Source organism: Gopherus flavomarginatus, chromosome 9 (genome assembly GCF_025201925.1).
Source record: "Gopherus flavomarginatus isolate rGopFla2 chromosome 9, rGopFla2.mat.asm, whole genome shotgun sequence".
Taxonomy (NCBI): domain Eukaryota; kingdom Metazoa; phylum Chordata; order Testudines; family Testudinidae; genus Gopherus; species Gopherus flavomarginatus.
Genome location: NC_066625.1, coordinates 56,295,136 through 56,312,441, shown reverse-complemented (window position 1 = coordinate 56,312,441; position 17,306 = coordinate 56,295,136). Strand labels below are relative to the sequence as shown.

The 17,306-nt window shown below is 39.5% G+C and overlaps 1 protein-coding gene across 2 annotated transcripts in view; it reads right to left on the bottom strand.

The window, feature by feature from the left end:
• Window positions 1-17,306, bottom strand: part of PEAK1 (pseudopodium enriched atypical kinase 1) — a 255,770-nt gene that overhangs the window by 38,414 nt on the left and 200,050 nt on the right. The window contains exons 7-8 of one of the 2 annotated variants that reach the window (XM_050966965.1): window positions 11,683-11,799; window positions 9,453-9,649 (exon numbers count right to left, since the gene is read on the bottom strand). In XM_050966965.1, the coding sequence (XP_050822922.1) occupies window positions 9,453-9,649; window positions 11,683-11,799 (314 nt within the window). The remainder of the gene's footprint in view (window positions 1-9,452; window positions 9,650-11,682; window positions 11,800-17,306) is intronic. The other variant, XM_050966966.1, reaches the window with a different exon arrangement.

The window sequence follows — 17,306 nt, the reverse complement described above, 5'->3', positions numbered from 1 at the left end:
TGTTTCTGAGGGACATGCAACTAACACGCCAGCTATCATAGACTCCAACTTCATTCTATTCTCTATTTCTAAATCTTCTCTTAGCAAATAACATGCACTAATTTTATTTATATTAATACTGCTGCAACATGATACCTTTCTTTTCTGTTATTCCTGTTCAGCAGCGTCCACTGTCAAGTAGTTGGAGATACTATATATAAATAGCAGCAAAGAGTCCTGTGGCACCTTATAGACTAACAGAGGTATTGGAGCATGAGCTTTCGTGGGTGAATACCCACTTCGTTGGCTACCCCTCTGATACTATATATAAATAAAGTGCTATAAAAATAATAGGAAATTTTGACTGTAGTTCAGAGAATCCTTCCTTCAAACCAAGGCTCTGTACAAATTCCTGAAATTGGTCACATATTTGGATCATTAGCTAATGCGTGGAAAAATGTCTGATGCGGCCTCAAATATCATTCTGTGCACAGACATATTTCTGACATCCGTGTTTGCCTGCAAGAAATAACCTTTATTATTCCAGTATGAGAATAAGGATGAGCCCTTCAGGCCTTCTGCCCCACTACTTTGTCCCATTCTCATAATAATCTGTATCTCATGCTCCTTTATTCTTTTAAGTCTTGTTCTAATTATATGTCATTACTATCTTAGTCTGAAGAGAAAATGCTTTATGGAAAGACATTGGAATTCAAAACTACATTGAAAGTGTTAATTTTATCCTAATTTTTGATATTCCAAGGGATGGATAGGCTATTGCTATTCTTATTAATGCTGACATTTCTTATTTTTCATTGTAGTGACTACAACAGCATCACAGATCTCCCAGAGCAGTAATGTAGGCAGGTGAACTGGATACATAGCGGTAAAATGCCTGAGATACATGAAGTCCACAAACAAGCAAAAGTGGTAAAACCATTCCTGAACATGAAGAGGGGGATGAAAAGGAACTCAAACTGGATGTTCCAGTTTGAAGAGGAGAAAATAAAGTCTGCTTTTTGAAAGAGTCTTGGCAGGTTCATTCAAGAGGACAAGGAACTGATGCTGGACTATTTCCAGAATAAGAAGGAAATGAAATTTGAGGACCAACAGTTTCAAAGAAAAATCTTCAATAAGTACATAAGGTCTCAGTAAAAGGAGACAGCAAAGCTAACCTGACAACTGGCCTCTGCATCTATGCCTGTGCCACATGCTCTCCACAACATGGTTAATTAATCAAGACAATTCTACTACTTGGAATACCACTAAGTCTCCAACTTATTCATATCCATTCCCCAAACATTCCACCCTTTCAGTCCCCCAAAGAAAGGAAAATTAACATCCAGGAGATGTACTTTATGTCCCGATGCAATATTACACCCCCTATTGCCCTTGATTCTATAAATATGCTCTCTTGGCTTGGATATTGCAGCTGGTCTGCATGTATGTATTTGTATCATAAAGTAGATTCTGGAAAAGATTCTCTGTGTAATTAGCAGATTAGTTGGACTGATCTTTAATATCAATACAACAATAATTCACTCCTTGATACACTCTGACTATAACTAATACAAATTACTAACAAACCATGAGAAAAACACATAACTATCAACAATATAATCAGTCCTTTCACAAAAGCATAGTAGCACTTGCTGATAAATGCCCGGTCAATGCAGCCATGCTACTACACTGTGAAACTACTCCACATACAAATTAAGTGAATCAGATAATTACACAATAATTAATAAAGAGAAATCCACCACCAAAATAGTAATAAATGATTTCTAGCTAAAGGAAAAGTAACATTTAGTAACTGATATGCATGATATATCCCCAGTTCCTCACCATCAATTTGGGAGAAGTTGCACAGAGCTGTTCTATATATGGGCTGCATGTGCCAATATAAGTAACAGCTATGAGCAAGTTGGATCAAGTCAATTTTCCCACGTACACACAGTCAAACACAGAGAGATAACAGATTATAAAGTCAAAAATCACTATGAAGTCAGATAGTCTAGTCTGACCTCCTGCATAACACAGGCCACAGGACTCCCCTGAATTAATTCTTGTTTGAACTGGAGCATCTCTTTTAGAAAAAACATCCAATCTTGATTTTAAAATTTCCAGTGATGGGGAATCCAATACTAACCTTTGCGAATTATTCCAGTGGTTAATTACCCTCACAGTGAGGTGACAAGTAGGAAGGGTATGGGGAGGTCAAATGCTCCCACCAAGATTGGCCTGCTTGGGGCAAGAGGCAGAGGTAGAGTTGCCAACTGTCTAATCACAAAAACCCATACACCCCTGGCCCGCCCCTTCCCCAATGCCCCAGCCCTGTTATCCCTCTTCTCAGAGGCCCTGCCCCGCTCACTCCATCCCCCGTCCCTCCATTGCTCGTTCTCCCCCCCCCCCACTCTCTTTCACCGGGTTGGGGCAAGGGGTGGTGGTGAAAGCTCTGGGAGGGAGTTTGGGTGCTGGAGGGGGCTTAGGTTTGGGGCGTGGGATGCAAGCTGTGGGAGGGAGCTCAGAGTTAGGGCAGGGGGCTTGGGTGTGGGAGGGGGTTTGGGGTGCTGGCTTAGGACTGGGGGTTCGGGGTGCAGTCTCTAGCCAGGTGGTGCTTACCTTGGGTGGCTCCCAGTCGGCAGCGCAGCAGGACTAAGGCAGACTCCCTGCCTGCCCTGGCCCCACGCCACTCTCAGCACATCCCTTCAGCCCTAGGGGGGAGGGCAGGGGGCTCCGTGTGCTGCCCCTGCCTGGAGGCATTGTCCCCACAGCTCCCATTGGCAATAGCTCCTGGCCAATGAGAGCTGTAGAGTCGGCGCTCTGGGCAAAGGCAGTGTGAGCTGCAGGGATGTGCCAGCTGCTTCCGGGAGTGGCGCGGGACCAGGTCAGGCAGGGAGCCTGCTTTAGCCCTGCTGTGCTGCCAGACTTTTAGCACCTAAAATCTCCTGGTTTGGCTTCAGTAGCCTCCAGGAGATAGAGCCAGATTCTGGAAGACTCCTGGCAAAACTGGGAGGGTTGGCAAACCTAGGCAGAGGGGCTCATCCTTCTCGCCCTGCACCTACTCCCTAGCACATTTGGCTGCTCTCCCTGGCAGCTGGGGGGGAGAGTGGGATGGAGCCACTTCTGATTGAGAGCGCCTGGCTGAGAGGCAGCAGTGGCCCGCTCCCTGCCCGGCCTTGGCTTCCAGAGACAGGGGCCAAGCATGCCAGGAGAGTGGGGAGCCTCTGGATCGCTCAGTCTGTCCCCAGCAGTTGGGCCCAGGCAGGGAGTGGGCCACCAACTGCCTCCCAGCCAGGCCCTCTCAGGCAGAAGTGGCTCCATCCACTGCCGCCCAGCTGCAAAGGAGAGCAGCTGAATGTGCGGGAGCAGAGGGAGGTACAGGGAGAGAAGGACAGAATGCCCCCCCCGTAACGTGGGATGGGGAGAGCGTGGCAGTCCCAGCCTGGGCGCAAGGTGGGAGTGTCATAAACAGATAGCTAAGGGTTAACGTCTCTTTCACCTGGAAAGAAGTATCTGAACCACCTGACCAGAGGACCAATCAGGAAACAGGATTTTTTTCAACTCTGGGTGGAGGGAATTTTGTGTCTGAGTCTTTTGTCTGTCTGCCTGCTTTCTCTGAGCTTTGGAGAAGTAGTTTCTGCTTTCTAATCTTCTGTTTCCAAGTTGTGAGTACCAAAGAGTTTGTTTCTTTTGTATTTACATGAATATAGTGGCTGGAGTGCTTTGATTTGTATTCTTTTTGAATAAGGCTGTTTATTCAATATTCTTTTAAGCAATTGACCCTGTATTTGTCACCTTAATGCAGAGAGACTATTTGTATGTATTTTTCTTTCTTTCTTATATAAAGCTTTCTTTTAAGACCTGTTGAAGTTTTCTTTACTGGGAAACCTCAGGGAAATTGAGTCTGTACTCACCAGGGAATTGGTGGGAGGAAAGTCAGAGGGAAATCTGTGTGTGTTGGATTTGTTCGCCTGACTTTGCATACCCTCTGGGTTGGGGGGGGGGAAGGGAGATTGACTCGGTGATTCTGGTTTCCAGAACTGGGAACGGAGAGGGGGAGTCACTCTGTTTGGATTCGCAGAGCTTGTGTCTGTGTATCTCTCCAGGAGCACCTGGAGGGGGGAAGGGGAAAAGAATTATTTCCCTTTGTTGTGAGACTCAAGGGATTTGGGTCTTGGGGTCCCCAGGGAAGGTTTTTCAGGGGGACCAGAGTGCCCCAAAACACTCTAATTTTTTGGGTGGTGGCAGCAGTACCAACTCCAAGCTGGTAACTAAGCTTGGAGGTTTTCATGCTAACCCCCATATTTTGGACGCTAAGGTCCAAATCTGGGACTAAAGTTATGACAGGGAGGGAGGGGTCACTGGGCAGAGGAGACATGTGGGATGGTCACATGTCCTCCCCTTTAGATTGAGCCCCCCAGTATGGGGAGGCACGAGTCGTTTATGCCCTCACTATTAAAAATGTGCAGCTTATTTCTAGTCTAAATTTGTCTAGCTTTAAAATTCCAGACATTGAATCTTGTTACATCTTCATCTGATATACTGAAGAGCCCATTATCAGCGTTTTGTAACCTATGTAATTCCCTACAGACTGCAATAAAATCATTCTTTAACCTTCACTTTGATAAGCTAAACAGATTGAGTTCTTTCAGTCTTTCACTCTAAGGCATATTTTCAGTCCTTTAATCATTCTCATGGGTCTTCTCTGAAGCCTCTCTAATTTTTCAATATCTTTCTTGAACAGTGTACATCAGAACTGGAAACAGTATTCCAGCAGTGGTCAGACCAGTGCCAAATACAGAGTTAATATTGCTTGTACTTGATATTTCCCTTTTTATACATCCATGGATTGCATTCGCCCTTTGGCCAGAGTATTGCACAGGGAACTCATGTTCTGCTAATTATTCACCACAACTCTCAAGTATTTTCCAGAGCCACTGCTTCCCAGGATACTCTGCCATCCTGTAGGTAGGTTCTTCATTCTTTGTTCCTGAGTGCTTTTGAAAATACTACTCTACATGTGTAACTGCCTGACTGCATATGCAAATGTGTAAAGCCTAAAATTATTCTGGGCATAAAATTTCAGGTGCAAAATCAGAGGCCAGGTTGAGCCTTTTTAGAAAAACAAGGGCATACTATCTCTTTCAAAAATAGACATACAAAATTTTTGTAAAAAGTCCTTAAAAGGAGCATTTTGGGTATTGTCCCAGATATCTCTATATTTACACAGATTCTTAATTTTTATGTAGCCCATGCATAAGAACAGTTCTTTTGGGTTAATGTATGTCTTTAATTACTTCAAAAGCTGCATTGCTTGTACATATATTCTCATCAGATGTAAATTACAAAGTTAAGACGTGTGCTATCTGTAAAGAACAAAACAAAAAAAACCCTGCCAATATGTAAAAAAAATAAAATAAAATAAAATAAAATGTAGTGTGCATTTGCAGAAGATGAGTTTTAAACTTCAGTAACTTCGCTGCTGTTAAATTGCTATTATTATTTTTGTCTACCCAGTATGAAGACCATGTTTACATTATAGATAGAGTTTGCCACAAACTGTATTTTGAACTGATATAATCCTACTTACAAGTGCCCCCCAAAACATCCAACCTAGTAAACTACAAGGGCTATATTCTAGTTTCAGTTACATCAGTGTAAATCTGAAGTAACTCCACTGAAGTCAATGGAGTTACTGTAGAGTTATTCTGCTGTAGCTGAGATCAGAATCTGGCTCTTTTTTTTTTAATGCTTAGGTAACAAACAATGAAACAAAACTCCTTTTTTTTTTTCCCCAATTAAACAAATTTAATTTTTGGAGTATACCAGGTAAGTACTAATCTAGAGTTTTAAACCCTGAGAGACAGGTATTTATTTAAATGGAAGAGCTATACTAACCCTACCACAACTATGATAACATAATAAGTCAAAATTATTTATGTATTTACTATGATCTACAGTACAAATATTCCATTGTAAATCTGAACTAGAGAAATAAAACTGTAGGTGCAAGTTTCAGTGAAGAAGACACTACGTCAAATCATTTTTTCCTCTTCCCACTCAGATACAAGTACAATTTATTGACTGCATAAAATAAACAACATTTGTCATTTGCCTGTTGTGAAACCTAAAAAGAAAGAGGAATTATTTATAAAACCTCCTAGCCTGGCCCTCACTTGATCAGTACTAGAAGGAGTGAATGGGTGAACAAACCAGCAAAGAAAAGTTGCATTGAAGCCAGAGAATTCCATGCCATTTATGGCAGCATTGCTTTTTACAACTTAGGCTTGCCAGACCAAGCCTAAGGTTAGCTATTAACTCCTTCACATCTGGAAACCTAACTTAGGTGACTGAAAATCTGAGAGAAACCCAAGAAAAAAATACTGTCTACTCCAAATAAAAGCCAAGAGATATCATTTTACATAACTTTATACTGGGGTATTAGTGTTTGGGAAATATACTGGCAAAACAACAGACTGATTGAACTGAAATTCTATCACTACATTTCAGATGAGTCTATCACCTCTTTACTATTACTATTATCATTATTTAGTATTTGTATTACCGTAGTACCTCAGAGCCCTAGTCATGGACTAGGATCCCATTACTTTAGGCATCCAACAAACACACAACAAAAAGACAGATCTTCTGCAAAGAGCTTACAATCTAAGTATATTAGACAAGAGATAGGCAGACAGACAGACAGACAGGGGAGTACATGGAAACAATGGGTCAATATTGCCAGCATGATAGGCAAGGATCTGAGCACACGAATAGCATAGCCATTGTTAAGTGTTTTGCAGACATCACAGATAAGGAGAGTTTTAAGGAGGATTTTGAAGAAGGAGAATGAGTAGTTTTTCAGATGTTTATGGGGAACACCTCCTCAATGTGAAGGGCAGTATGGGAGAAAGAAAAAGTGCTTGTCTGAAAATTTAACAAGTGGGCAATGGAGGCTGTCATCATGGGCCGATCAGAAGTGAGCAAGGATTGTGAATAAGAGATGATACGCAGGGTGGGGACTGATTGTGAAGGATCTTGAAAGTGAATGCAAGCAACTTATGTTTGATGTGATGGATGGGGGAATCACTGGAGAGATGCACAGAGCTCTCTCGCCTCCCTGAGCCGTCAAGGGAGAGTTCCTCAGGGAAAAAGGATTAAGCATCCTGTGACTTACTGAAGAAAGAATCAGTCTTTACACCATGAGGCATGTTTGTTCTAAAATCTGAGGCCTGGTCTACATTAAGAAATTAAGTCAGCTTAACTATATCGCTCTGGGGTGTGAAAAATCCACACTCCGAGTGGCATAGTTAAGCTGATCTAACCCCGAGTGTAGACAGCACTAGGTTAACAGAAGAATTCATCCATCAACCTAGCTATCGCCTCTTGGGGAGGTGAATTACCTGTGCTGATGGGAAAACCCTTCCTATTGGCATACATAGTGTCTACACTGCAACGCTACAGTGGCGCAGTTGCGTCGCTGTAGCATTTTAAATGTAGATGTACCCTGTAATAACTGTCATCGGCATTAAACCTTTCATAAGAAACTTAAGCTGAAATGTATCAAATGGCTCAGAAGGAAATTCTTGATGTCACTATTTAAAAGGCATTTTTAATATAAGTAGTCCTTCAATAGAATGAAACCTAAAGGCTGAATGGAAGCTGTCACATAAGCAGCCACTGGCAATGAGTGGTATTTCACACCTTGAGGGATTTAAAATTGCCATACCTGATCATAGGACATCCTGATCATCGGACATGGCTAAAATATGGCTAGGTCCTATCCACACTACAAATGGATCTATAGGATAGACATGTTAGTGAACCAGATCCACTGACTTGGCTATCTTTGTAGTGCAGCTGTGCCCTAATTTATTAAAAAAACAAACAAACCCCCACATGCTTAAAACCACAACTAGCCATCATGCCTTTGAACAATTCCATGGGAGAGCCCAAACTTTGAGTTTCCTCCTCTCAGCCGGAGCATTTTGTTAGATTAGTAATAAATAAATAAATATTAAGAGTTACATTATGCCTTTCATCTTCAAAGTGATTTATAAACAATAATTAAGTAATGCTTCATTTGTGGAACTGAGTTAGCTAGTTGTCTGCTATTTAGCCAACAACAAGCACATTACTTTCACTGAATATTTATCACTCACCTATCTATAGAATTTATACAACTGAAGGCTTCAAAACTTAGGCCTTGATCATGCAAAAACATGTCGACATGCTTAATGTTACACTTAGGAGCAGCCCCATTGCAGTCAGTCAGTCTCATCATATGCAAAAAGTTAAACGTGCTTAAATGTCTGCAGGACTGGAGCCTTAATGAAAATCTTTCAGTATTTTGATTAGTATCACATGTTTTTAAAAATAAAGGAAGTATGAAATAGGTGGTTTTTGATTATTTTTGTTTTACTAGGAAATTTATATGCTCATATCTCTATTTTTGCAGTACTTTTAAATAAAAATCCTTAAAAAAAAATCTATTGTGCCTATAATATTGGTGTCACTTGTTGATAATGAATTATTTAACTTCCCTCCTTTGGCCTCAGAAAAACTTGCACAAAAACCCAAACAGCTACAGCTCTTAAAATGGGACAGGAATTCATTGATGGCTGCATGCTGATGAAGCATGTTCTTCAGAACATACAACTTTTCAATTGGTCTGCAAGATTAAAAGTAAATCACTAACATTTTTAGAATAAAATTCAATTATATTGTTATTTACAAAGATGCTTCAAAATATGCCAGGAATCATCATCTAGACTGTAAAAGAAAAAGTCCTACATTTCACTGAGGATAGTTCTGAAAGAGTTAAATAATCTATACAGTAGTTATTTCAAAACTTTTCTCTGGTAAAATGGCTTTGAAAATATAAGAATGTGGAAAAATTGTGGCTCTCTCAAAAGGCATCTCTTACACAAGACATTTAATACAGATAACCCAAAGGCTATTTTTTGTAATTTTACAAATATTCCTCCTCTCCTCAGTTTTAAATAATTTCTTGAAAGCCTAGAAATGAAATTCTTACTGAATTTTGAATAAATCTTTACTTCATCACTGGCTTTCTTCTGCAGGTTGCTCATAAAGCATGATACAATAGCATCTTTTTTCAACAAAGAACTGTAAACTGATATTTAAAAAGTAGGTGAAGTTTGAGGTCAGTGTCTGCTTAAGAATGCAAAATTTTCAAAAGGGTGTCAGGTGATCTAAGACAGTGCTTCTCAAGCTATCTGATGTGGAGGACCGGCAATTTTTTTTCCCCAGTGTGCCAGGGACCAGTGCCATATTATTATCCTATTCGTCGCTCTTATGAGGAAACTCGCTGCGAACTGGCAGCCAATGGCTCGCGGACTGGCACTGGTCCACGGATCACCACTTTGAGAAGCACTGATCTAAGAGACAATCAAGATAAGCCATCTAAGTGGGATGGAGGCTGAAGTTTGTCTTGTAAATGCACTTACCTAAATTGCTGTATGTAGCACTGCATGGGCTCAAGTCAGAAGAATCTGAAGTTTCCTCCTTTTCTTCCTTCCCTTGTGGGACATGGGAAGTTGACACTGGTACGATGGAGGCATTGCCACCAATGTCCTGCTTCACAAACACAGCTCTTGGAATCTGAGGAGACAAATCTTCCACCGTGGTCTCATCTGGCACTTGACTGAAACAAACAAACAAAATTCACCTGGTGGCCAAAGCTACCTGCCATATGTTATCAGTAAAACACTAGGTTTAGAATAATAAAATGTCTTTGGATAAAAGGCAAAGAACTGGGAAATGGAAACAGAAATGTGTCCCTTTCACCTCTCCAAATTTTTTACAATGACTTTCTATCAAGTTGTTTTTCTTTCTCCTCACTAGCGTGCATACACTTTTTACTATAGTATTAATGGTAGGAAACATCTTTCATACCAAAGTATCACAAAATGTTTCACACAACTGACTATAGTCAATACATGTAAGTACATGCAATACAAAGAGATAACAATACAGTACTTCATACAGCATCTGTAGGTTTTATAAGGCAGCAACAGTGATTAAGGTTTGGTTTTAAACCAGTTAAAAGGATTTTCCTTTAATGAGAGTTATATATTTACATAAAGGAGAATATACTCCTAAACTCTCTAGGAAATGCATAAAACATTAAAGCTATATTTTCAAATTCTGGCAACATGATAGGAATTGTCACACTGGAATACAGACCAATAGTCCATATAATCCAGTATTCTGTCTCCTTATAGTGACCTGAACAAAATATTTCTGAGGATTAAAACCCAGGCACTAATGCATCAAGCAATGCTAGGGGATATTTCTCCTTCGCTGCTCCCAACTGGTGGGAGTCTTCTTAATCAAATTGTGAAGACTCATAGCTTTACATCATAATGAAACTTTGAAAATCAAATATTTAGTCATTTTACAAGTGTTATATTTATTGAATATAGTTCAAAATGATGCAAAATATATACCAAATAAAAATTAGTAATGTCCAGGTTTACCCAATGAATTGCTGCCTATTGCAATTATATCAGCGATTGTTAAGAATGGTGCTATTTATAACATTTTAGACATTGGTTAATGACATTTCTGTGTCTACACACATGTACACACTCATTAGGGATCAACTTCTGAGAGTAAAATCTCAGTAGCTCTCATGATTTGGGTCTGATCCTGAAAGATACTAAGAACCCCTACCTTCCATTGACTTCAACAGAAGTTTAGGGCAGGCACTTCACCAAGGAGAGACTTAGAACCTCCTAGGATCTGGCCCTATATCTGTATATCAGTGTAGCTTTTAAAATGAAAACTCAGAGCTCAATCCAAACTTCTGATGAGCTGGAACACGAGTACGTATTCTGCAAACCTGCCCCATTGTGCTTGTGTACACAGCACAGCAGCCGATTTTCCATGATACACTGATGCTCTTATATTTGCATATCAGAAGGAGGACTGTGCCCTTACAGACCTGTTACAAATTGTAAAAAAAAGTTTCTACACCAACCCGAAACTGACAAAATGCAGTCTCCCAACAAATCAATACTCAGACTACAAACACTAAAACATGCTTGTACTTTGAATAATACTATATTTCATGTATAGTATGCACATGCTATTTCAAATTTCATACTTGTGGAATTTTAAGTGCAGACTTATAAAAACAAGATCAAAACATGTTAGTAACAGAGCAGAGACAAAATGGCAAAGTTCAAAAAGCTGTAATTTTAATCATTTAGTGTCAAAATCATTGATCACTTTTTATTAACGTGCATGGGAATGGTGCAGACAGCACATTATATGCATCAAAATATGTGTGCATTAAAGAGTTAACCAAAGGCATTTCAAATTAAGACACACATTAAATCAAAGCAGGTACAACGTTCTTAAAACCAATGGAATCATTTTAAAGACCTGAGGTTATCCTACCACCAACAAATCTTGTACATACCTGTATGTACCTCGCCAATAAAAATATATTTGTTCAAAATAAATTGTCTATAATAGGTCTGCGATTCTGATGCTACCATGTAATAGAAATTCTCATATCTCATAAAACAATTTTAGTATTGAATAGCAAGGTACAGAATACACTAATTCCCTGTCCCAGACACATGCATGCACATACATTAAATCTAACTTCAGAAGCATTTGCCAAACAAAGAATATCCACAGCAAGAGAGAGAAAAAAAATGAACTCACCCACTATACTCACTCACACAATTCCCCATTAAAGGAAATTCTCTCAGGGCCTTCTTGAGTCTTTTAATCATGTCTTGAAACTCTGGCGAGCCATTGATTCCACAGTGTTCTGGTGTGCTACAAGTTGTGCAAGCTGTGAGCAACAAGGCTGAACTCTGCGCACAGTGATATCACCTACTCCACCTTGATGTTTACTTTAGGGGGTTGGTCTGATGGATGTGCTAATATACTTTAAGGAATGTTCTATTACCAAAGTTATAGCCCAGCCTTCTTAACTCTCTCACTGCTGTAACATGTGAAATATAGTTTAAGTTCTACTGGAACACTATTTTATTCTGCCAAGTATCACATTAACTAGTCAAGTAAGAATAGTTTCAACTGTAGCTAACACCAAATGTACTGTAAGTCTTTAAAAAGCTCAAATTAACTGAACTTTAAAAGCATGTGAAAAATTTTAATCTGCATTCAAAGTGATAGTAATATCTAAAAAGAATAAATGAATTATTTGAAAATGGAAGCAATGCGATGTTGCGTTGTGATACCTGGGAGCAAGCACCTCTCTTTTTATGGGAGAAAGGGAGAGATTCTGAGCGATCAAACTAAGACACCCTAATACACTCAACCAGTTGTTTAATGAAAGGTCAACTCTTACCCATCACCCACAAAAGACAGAAGTAGGAATAGAGAAAAATGAAAAGAATTCCTTACTACTAATTAACCCATAAGGATCACTCGGAACCTGTCAATATTTTTGCCTTATCTGATCATTTAAAACTTTTAAATATATATTGTTAGCTTTCTGGAAAAACATAATACCTATAAAAATTACCATAACCTAGTTGAGTGTGCTCTGATATCCCCTAATGGCTGATACCTGCAAGATCATAATCTCATATACATGAGAGAGACTGAGGCCCCTGGTCCTCTACTGATGAATTGCAAAAATTCCAAGGAAACAACAGATATGTTTGGTTCCATACAGACCTCTGGATTTCTAAGATATGAAGCCTGAACTCCCTGAATATGAATAAAGTTTGAGGAAAAGTACAGGCAAGTTAATGACCTGACTGAGATGGTAATCAAACATCACTTTAGACAGGAACTTAGAATCAGGTTGAAGGATCATCTTATCTTCATGAAACAGTGTAGGAAGGATCAACAACTAGGTTTGTATCTGAGTAACTTTATGGGTTTATATTATGAGAATAGGAAAACAAACTGACATGCTAGATTAGCGGTAGGCAACCTGCGGCACGCGAGCTGATTTTCAGTGGCGGGGGGCTCTGCATTTTAATTTAATTTTAAATGAAGCTTCTTAAACATTTTAAAAATCTTATTTACTTTACATACAACAATAGTTTAGTTATATATTATAGACATAGAAAAAGACCTTCTAAAAACATTAAAATGTATTACTGGCACGCGAAACCTTAAATTAGAGTGAATAAATGAAGACTCAGCACACCACTTCTGAAAGGCTGCCGAACCCTGGGCCAGATCAAACCAGTAGCTCCTGTAGTTCAGTTTCCTGTCTCTGACATGAGCCAGGAACAGATGCTTCAGTAGAAGGTGAAAGAACTCTATAGTTGACAATTTGAAACTGCCAACCCATAAAGGAAGTTTCTTCGTAGCTCCTGACAGTTAGAGGTTGACTTATTCTCTAACGCATGTGGGTTTAAATCCCTTCTACTTTTTAAAATCTTATATAATATAGTTTTCTCATTATCCATACAATAGGTCTAATCCTTTTATAAATTTTACTAAACTCTTGGCCTCAGTGATACCCGGTGGCAATAAGTTCCACAGTTTAATAGTGTCCTGGCAAAAGGTATTTCTTTTTATCAATATTTTTGTAAATTTGCCGCCTTTCAATTTAATTGAATGTCCCTTGTTCTTTTATTTTGAGAAAATACATACAGGAGTGCTGGATTTACCATCTGTACACCACTCCCTATTTCATATAATTATATTATGTCCCTTCTTATTCATCTCCTCTCTAATCAGTCTCATTCTCTTGCTGACTGTCTTTGAACACCCATTATTTCTGTTATATCCTTTTTCAGACAGGATGACTAGAAATGAATACATGCCTACAAAAATACGGCACACAGAAATGAATACTGTATTCAAGGAGAGTGCATATCACTGATTTTTGCAATGACACTGAGGAATACTGCTTTCACAGAGAGACAGTAGAGAGATTCTGATGAAGGTTAAAAAATATTAATACTATAATGTAAGTAGCTTGTGCCCCAGAGGGAATATACAGAACAATCCTTTCATAAACTTAGTTACAGCAGGGTGAACAAAAGCTGCTGATCCACCCTTTGAAAGGTAGAAAATCAAAGTGACAGCCAGGTAGACTTTGACTGAACTCTGACACTGTTCATTGTTCCAAGCGGAGTAAACAGTCCAAGATGAAAGTGATGGAGGATCATCTCAGGTCTATTATCTTTGGATCTACGTAAATGCAGAATCTCTCCCACTTCACTAAATAGGTTTGCATAGCTGAGGACTTCCTGCTTTCCAGGAGGATGTTTTGGACTTTTGCAGAACATTCTTGATTAGTTTTCTAGCAGTCCAGAAGATAAGTTTTGTCAGCCTGAAAGAATATGAATTCAGGTGGAGAACCTCATCCCAATCCTGAGACAAGAGAGCAAGTAAATTGGGAAGATGGATTTGCAGCTTTTATATCAATTCTAGATGGCCCCAAGTTGGGACTTTCAACAGTACTCTGATTCTTTCTTGTACAATTTTCCAGACGGTCTTTGCGATCAACAGGATTTGAGAGAACGAGTAACTGCTGGCCCCAGTCCAGGAGAATGGCATCTAGCAGTGTAGGTCCTGCCTGCCTTTGGAGTAGATCCAGAGATATTTGGTATTGTCTCTGGTGGAAAAGTGATTAGCTAGGGCTTTGCCCCATTTACAGAAATGTAAAGGCAGGATTGAGTCCTTAGGGGATTGTTCTTGCAACTGATAGTATTTTGCCTTTAAAAACCTGCTAAGACATTTTCTTTTCCCAGGAGATAAAAGGCAATTACAATGAACTGATGGCAGGTACTCCCCTCCTAGACCAAGACAGTCTGCTATTATAGCTGGCAATATCAGGCTTCCTTTGGTGTTTGGCCCCCAAGAGAGCTGACATGGGCGCTGAAAAACTGTTTTATTTTTTAACACAAAATAATAAAATAATATTTTAATAAAAATAATATCCACAGACCGAAGAGAATGGACCAAAAAGACAAGGGGAGCACTGAGGACACTGAGTGTTTTCAGAGTTCGTTGCATCTTCTACACTTCAGGAAAGAACTGAAGGGTGGCTGGGGCCTATTTACACTGCTCGAACCCTGCACAAGGCGTAGGGGAGTTTGTAAAGATACTGATCCCAGTAGACAGTATTCCACAAGATTTCAAGTTCACATTCCAAGGGTTAATCCCAAGAAAAGGAATCCATGTGGCAGTTTTCAAAGGCAAACTCTCTGTGCAATGTGTGAACATGATATCATTATAAAATCCTAAGGATAGCAAGGCATTTCTAAAAGTCTTGACATCTGTAATCTCTCACAGTTATGGAACCTAATATTAAAATCTCCAGAATTTATAACTGGATTCCTGATGTATTGTATAACTTTACAGTGGAGTGTCAGATATTACTGTTAAATTCAGAAAGCATTACAAACATTTATATGGACATATCTAAACATTTCATTTCTTCAAGCAGTAAGATCCATAGATCTTATAATGGGCTTGAGGTCTGTTTGCATCTTGATGGAACTCAGATCTGTCAATCACTGGCACATCTTACGACCTTACTGATGAAGAGATGACATAACTTCCAGTATGGAAGTTGGGGAGCCTTGTATGTTTCTTCTTAAGATTGTATGTCTCAATCCAAGAGCCAATGCTGCATGAGTTCAGATGATGATGAGTTCTTTATCTTGTATGCCTCAGATATTCATAATCTGATCCACCTAGATATCAAAGTCTTTGAAGTCTTTTTGTTCCTTACAGCTAGGCGACAAGACAAAATTATGAGCTCTACCTTCTGAATACTTCAGTTTTGTGTAGATATATTTTTATTATTGTGCAGACATCAAAGCTGTTTCACAGCTTTCCCCTTGGACACAGTGACTTGAGACACAAAGCTTGCAGTACTGTCTCCTTTGAGACTTTAGGAATGAAAGATTGCTTTGTCCTGAGAACCACTATCTCAACATGAAAATAGAGTACTGAAGTTCTGTGGACAGAACTCTTCATTCCAATGCCCATCAGGCTGACATAATTGCTATAAAAAAACCCAATTGTTAGAGAGGGAATACCTCCTTTATAAGTTCAGAAGAACATCTTATGGGGACATTTAGCAACAGGTTGACATCCAGTGAGGGGGCTACCTTGTGTAGTTGTGGAGAATGGATCAGAGAAAGTATAAAAGTGTCTAGTGATAAGTGATAATTATTTGGACCTTTCCCATATGTTGGATATACCTGATGTGCGTACCAGTACGGCCTCATTTCTAAGCCAGTGATTGATATCTCTATATTCTTCCCTCAAAACCACAGAAGACTAAAGGTTTTGGACCTTAGTACTCTGGAAAATATCTTTACCAAGACTGATCTTGTGGTAATCAACTCCTCTAGGTAGAAATCCATTGAATGAGCTGTGATAAATAACAAAAGAAAATTGTAACTCTAGCTACACTCTCCTCCCCACTCCGTAAAATTCATATCAGCTGTGACATTCAGCCATATAGCCTAACCTAAACTGAGGACAATGAGACTTAATCCTTCTACTAAAATACTCTACAACAGTAAAAACAAAAAGCTTTGTAAATCATATCAAGAGGCAGCAAAGGGGTTCACAACATAATCCAGACAGCAAGGGCTGAGAACTACTCACATTGATATCTAGCGTTCCTCCTTGAGGCCAATCCAAGAAGCAGTATTGACTTGCTCTACAGAGAAGCTAGCCCTTCTCTGAACCAGAGGGTATATCTATGCTGCAGCTGGGAGTAAGCCTCCCAGCCCAGGCACAGAGACTCCGACTAGCAGGGCTTAAGCTAACACACTCAAAATAGCTGCGTGGGCCTTGCAGCTGCATCAGAAGCTCAGGCTATCCACTTGAGCTCAAGCCTAGAGTCTCAATGTCCATACAGCTATTTTTAGTGCTAGCTCTAGCCCCACTAGCCTGAGTCTGTTTACCTGGGCTGGGATGCTAGCGCGCAGCTGCAATGTAGATATCCTCAGAGAGGACTGCTGTGATAGAGGGCTTTTGAGGGAGGAGTGAGTGTGAGGAACAGTGGAGGAGGTATTCCACAATTCTCTGGAATAAAGATGATCTTTGCTCTACATTCCATATTTTCTCTCTCCCCTTGAAACTATCTCTAGTCATCTTCCATTCTGCACAGACATAACACAAAGCCTTAAATGCAATTTCCTGCAAGAGAGTCACTCAAATTTCCACAGTGAACAAGATTAACTGCTGCACCACCAAATTTTATTTACAAATATTTGGTAAAACTTAGTTACTATGATTTTTTTTAAAGAAAAATAAAAAAACAACAACAAAAAAACAAAAAAACAATAGGAAAGGTTATATACTATCTCAATTTGAAACCTTTACTGGAA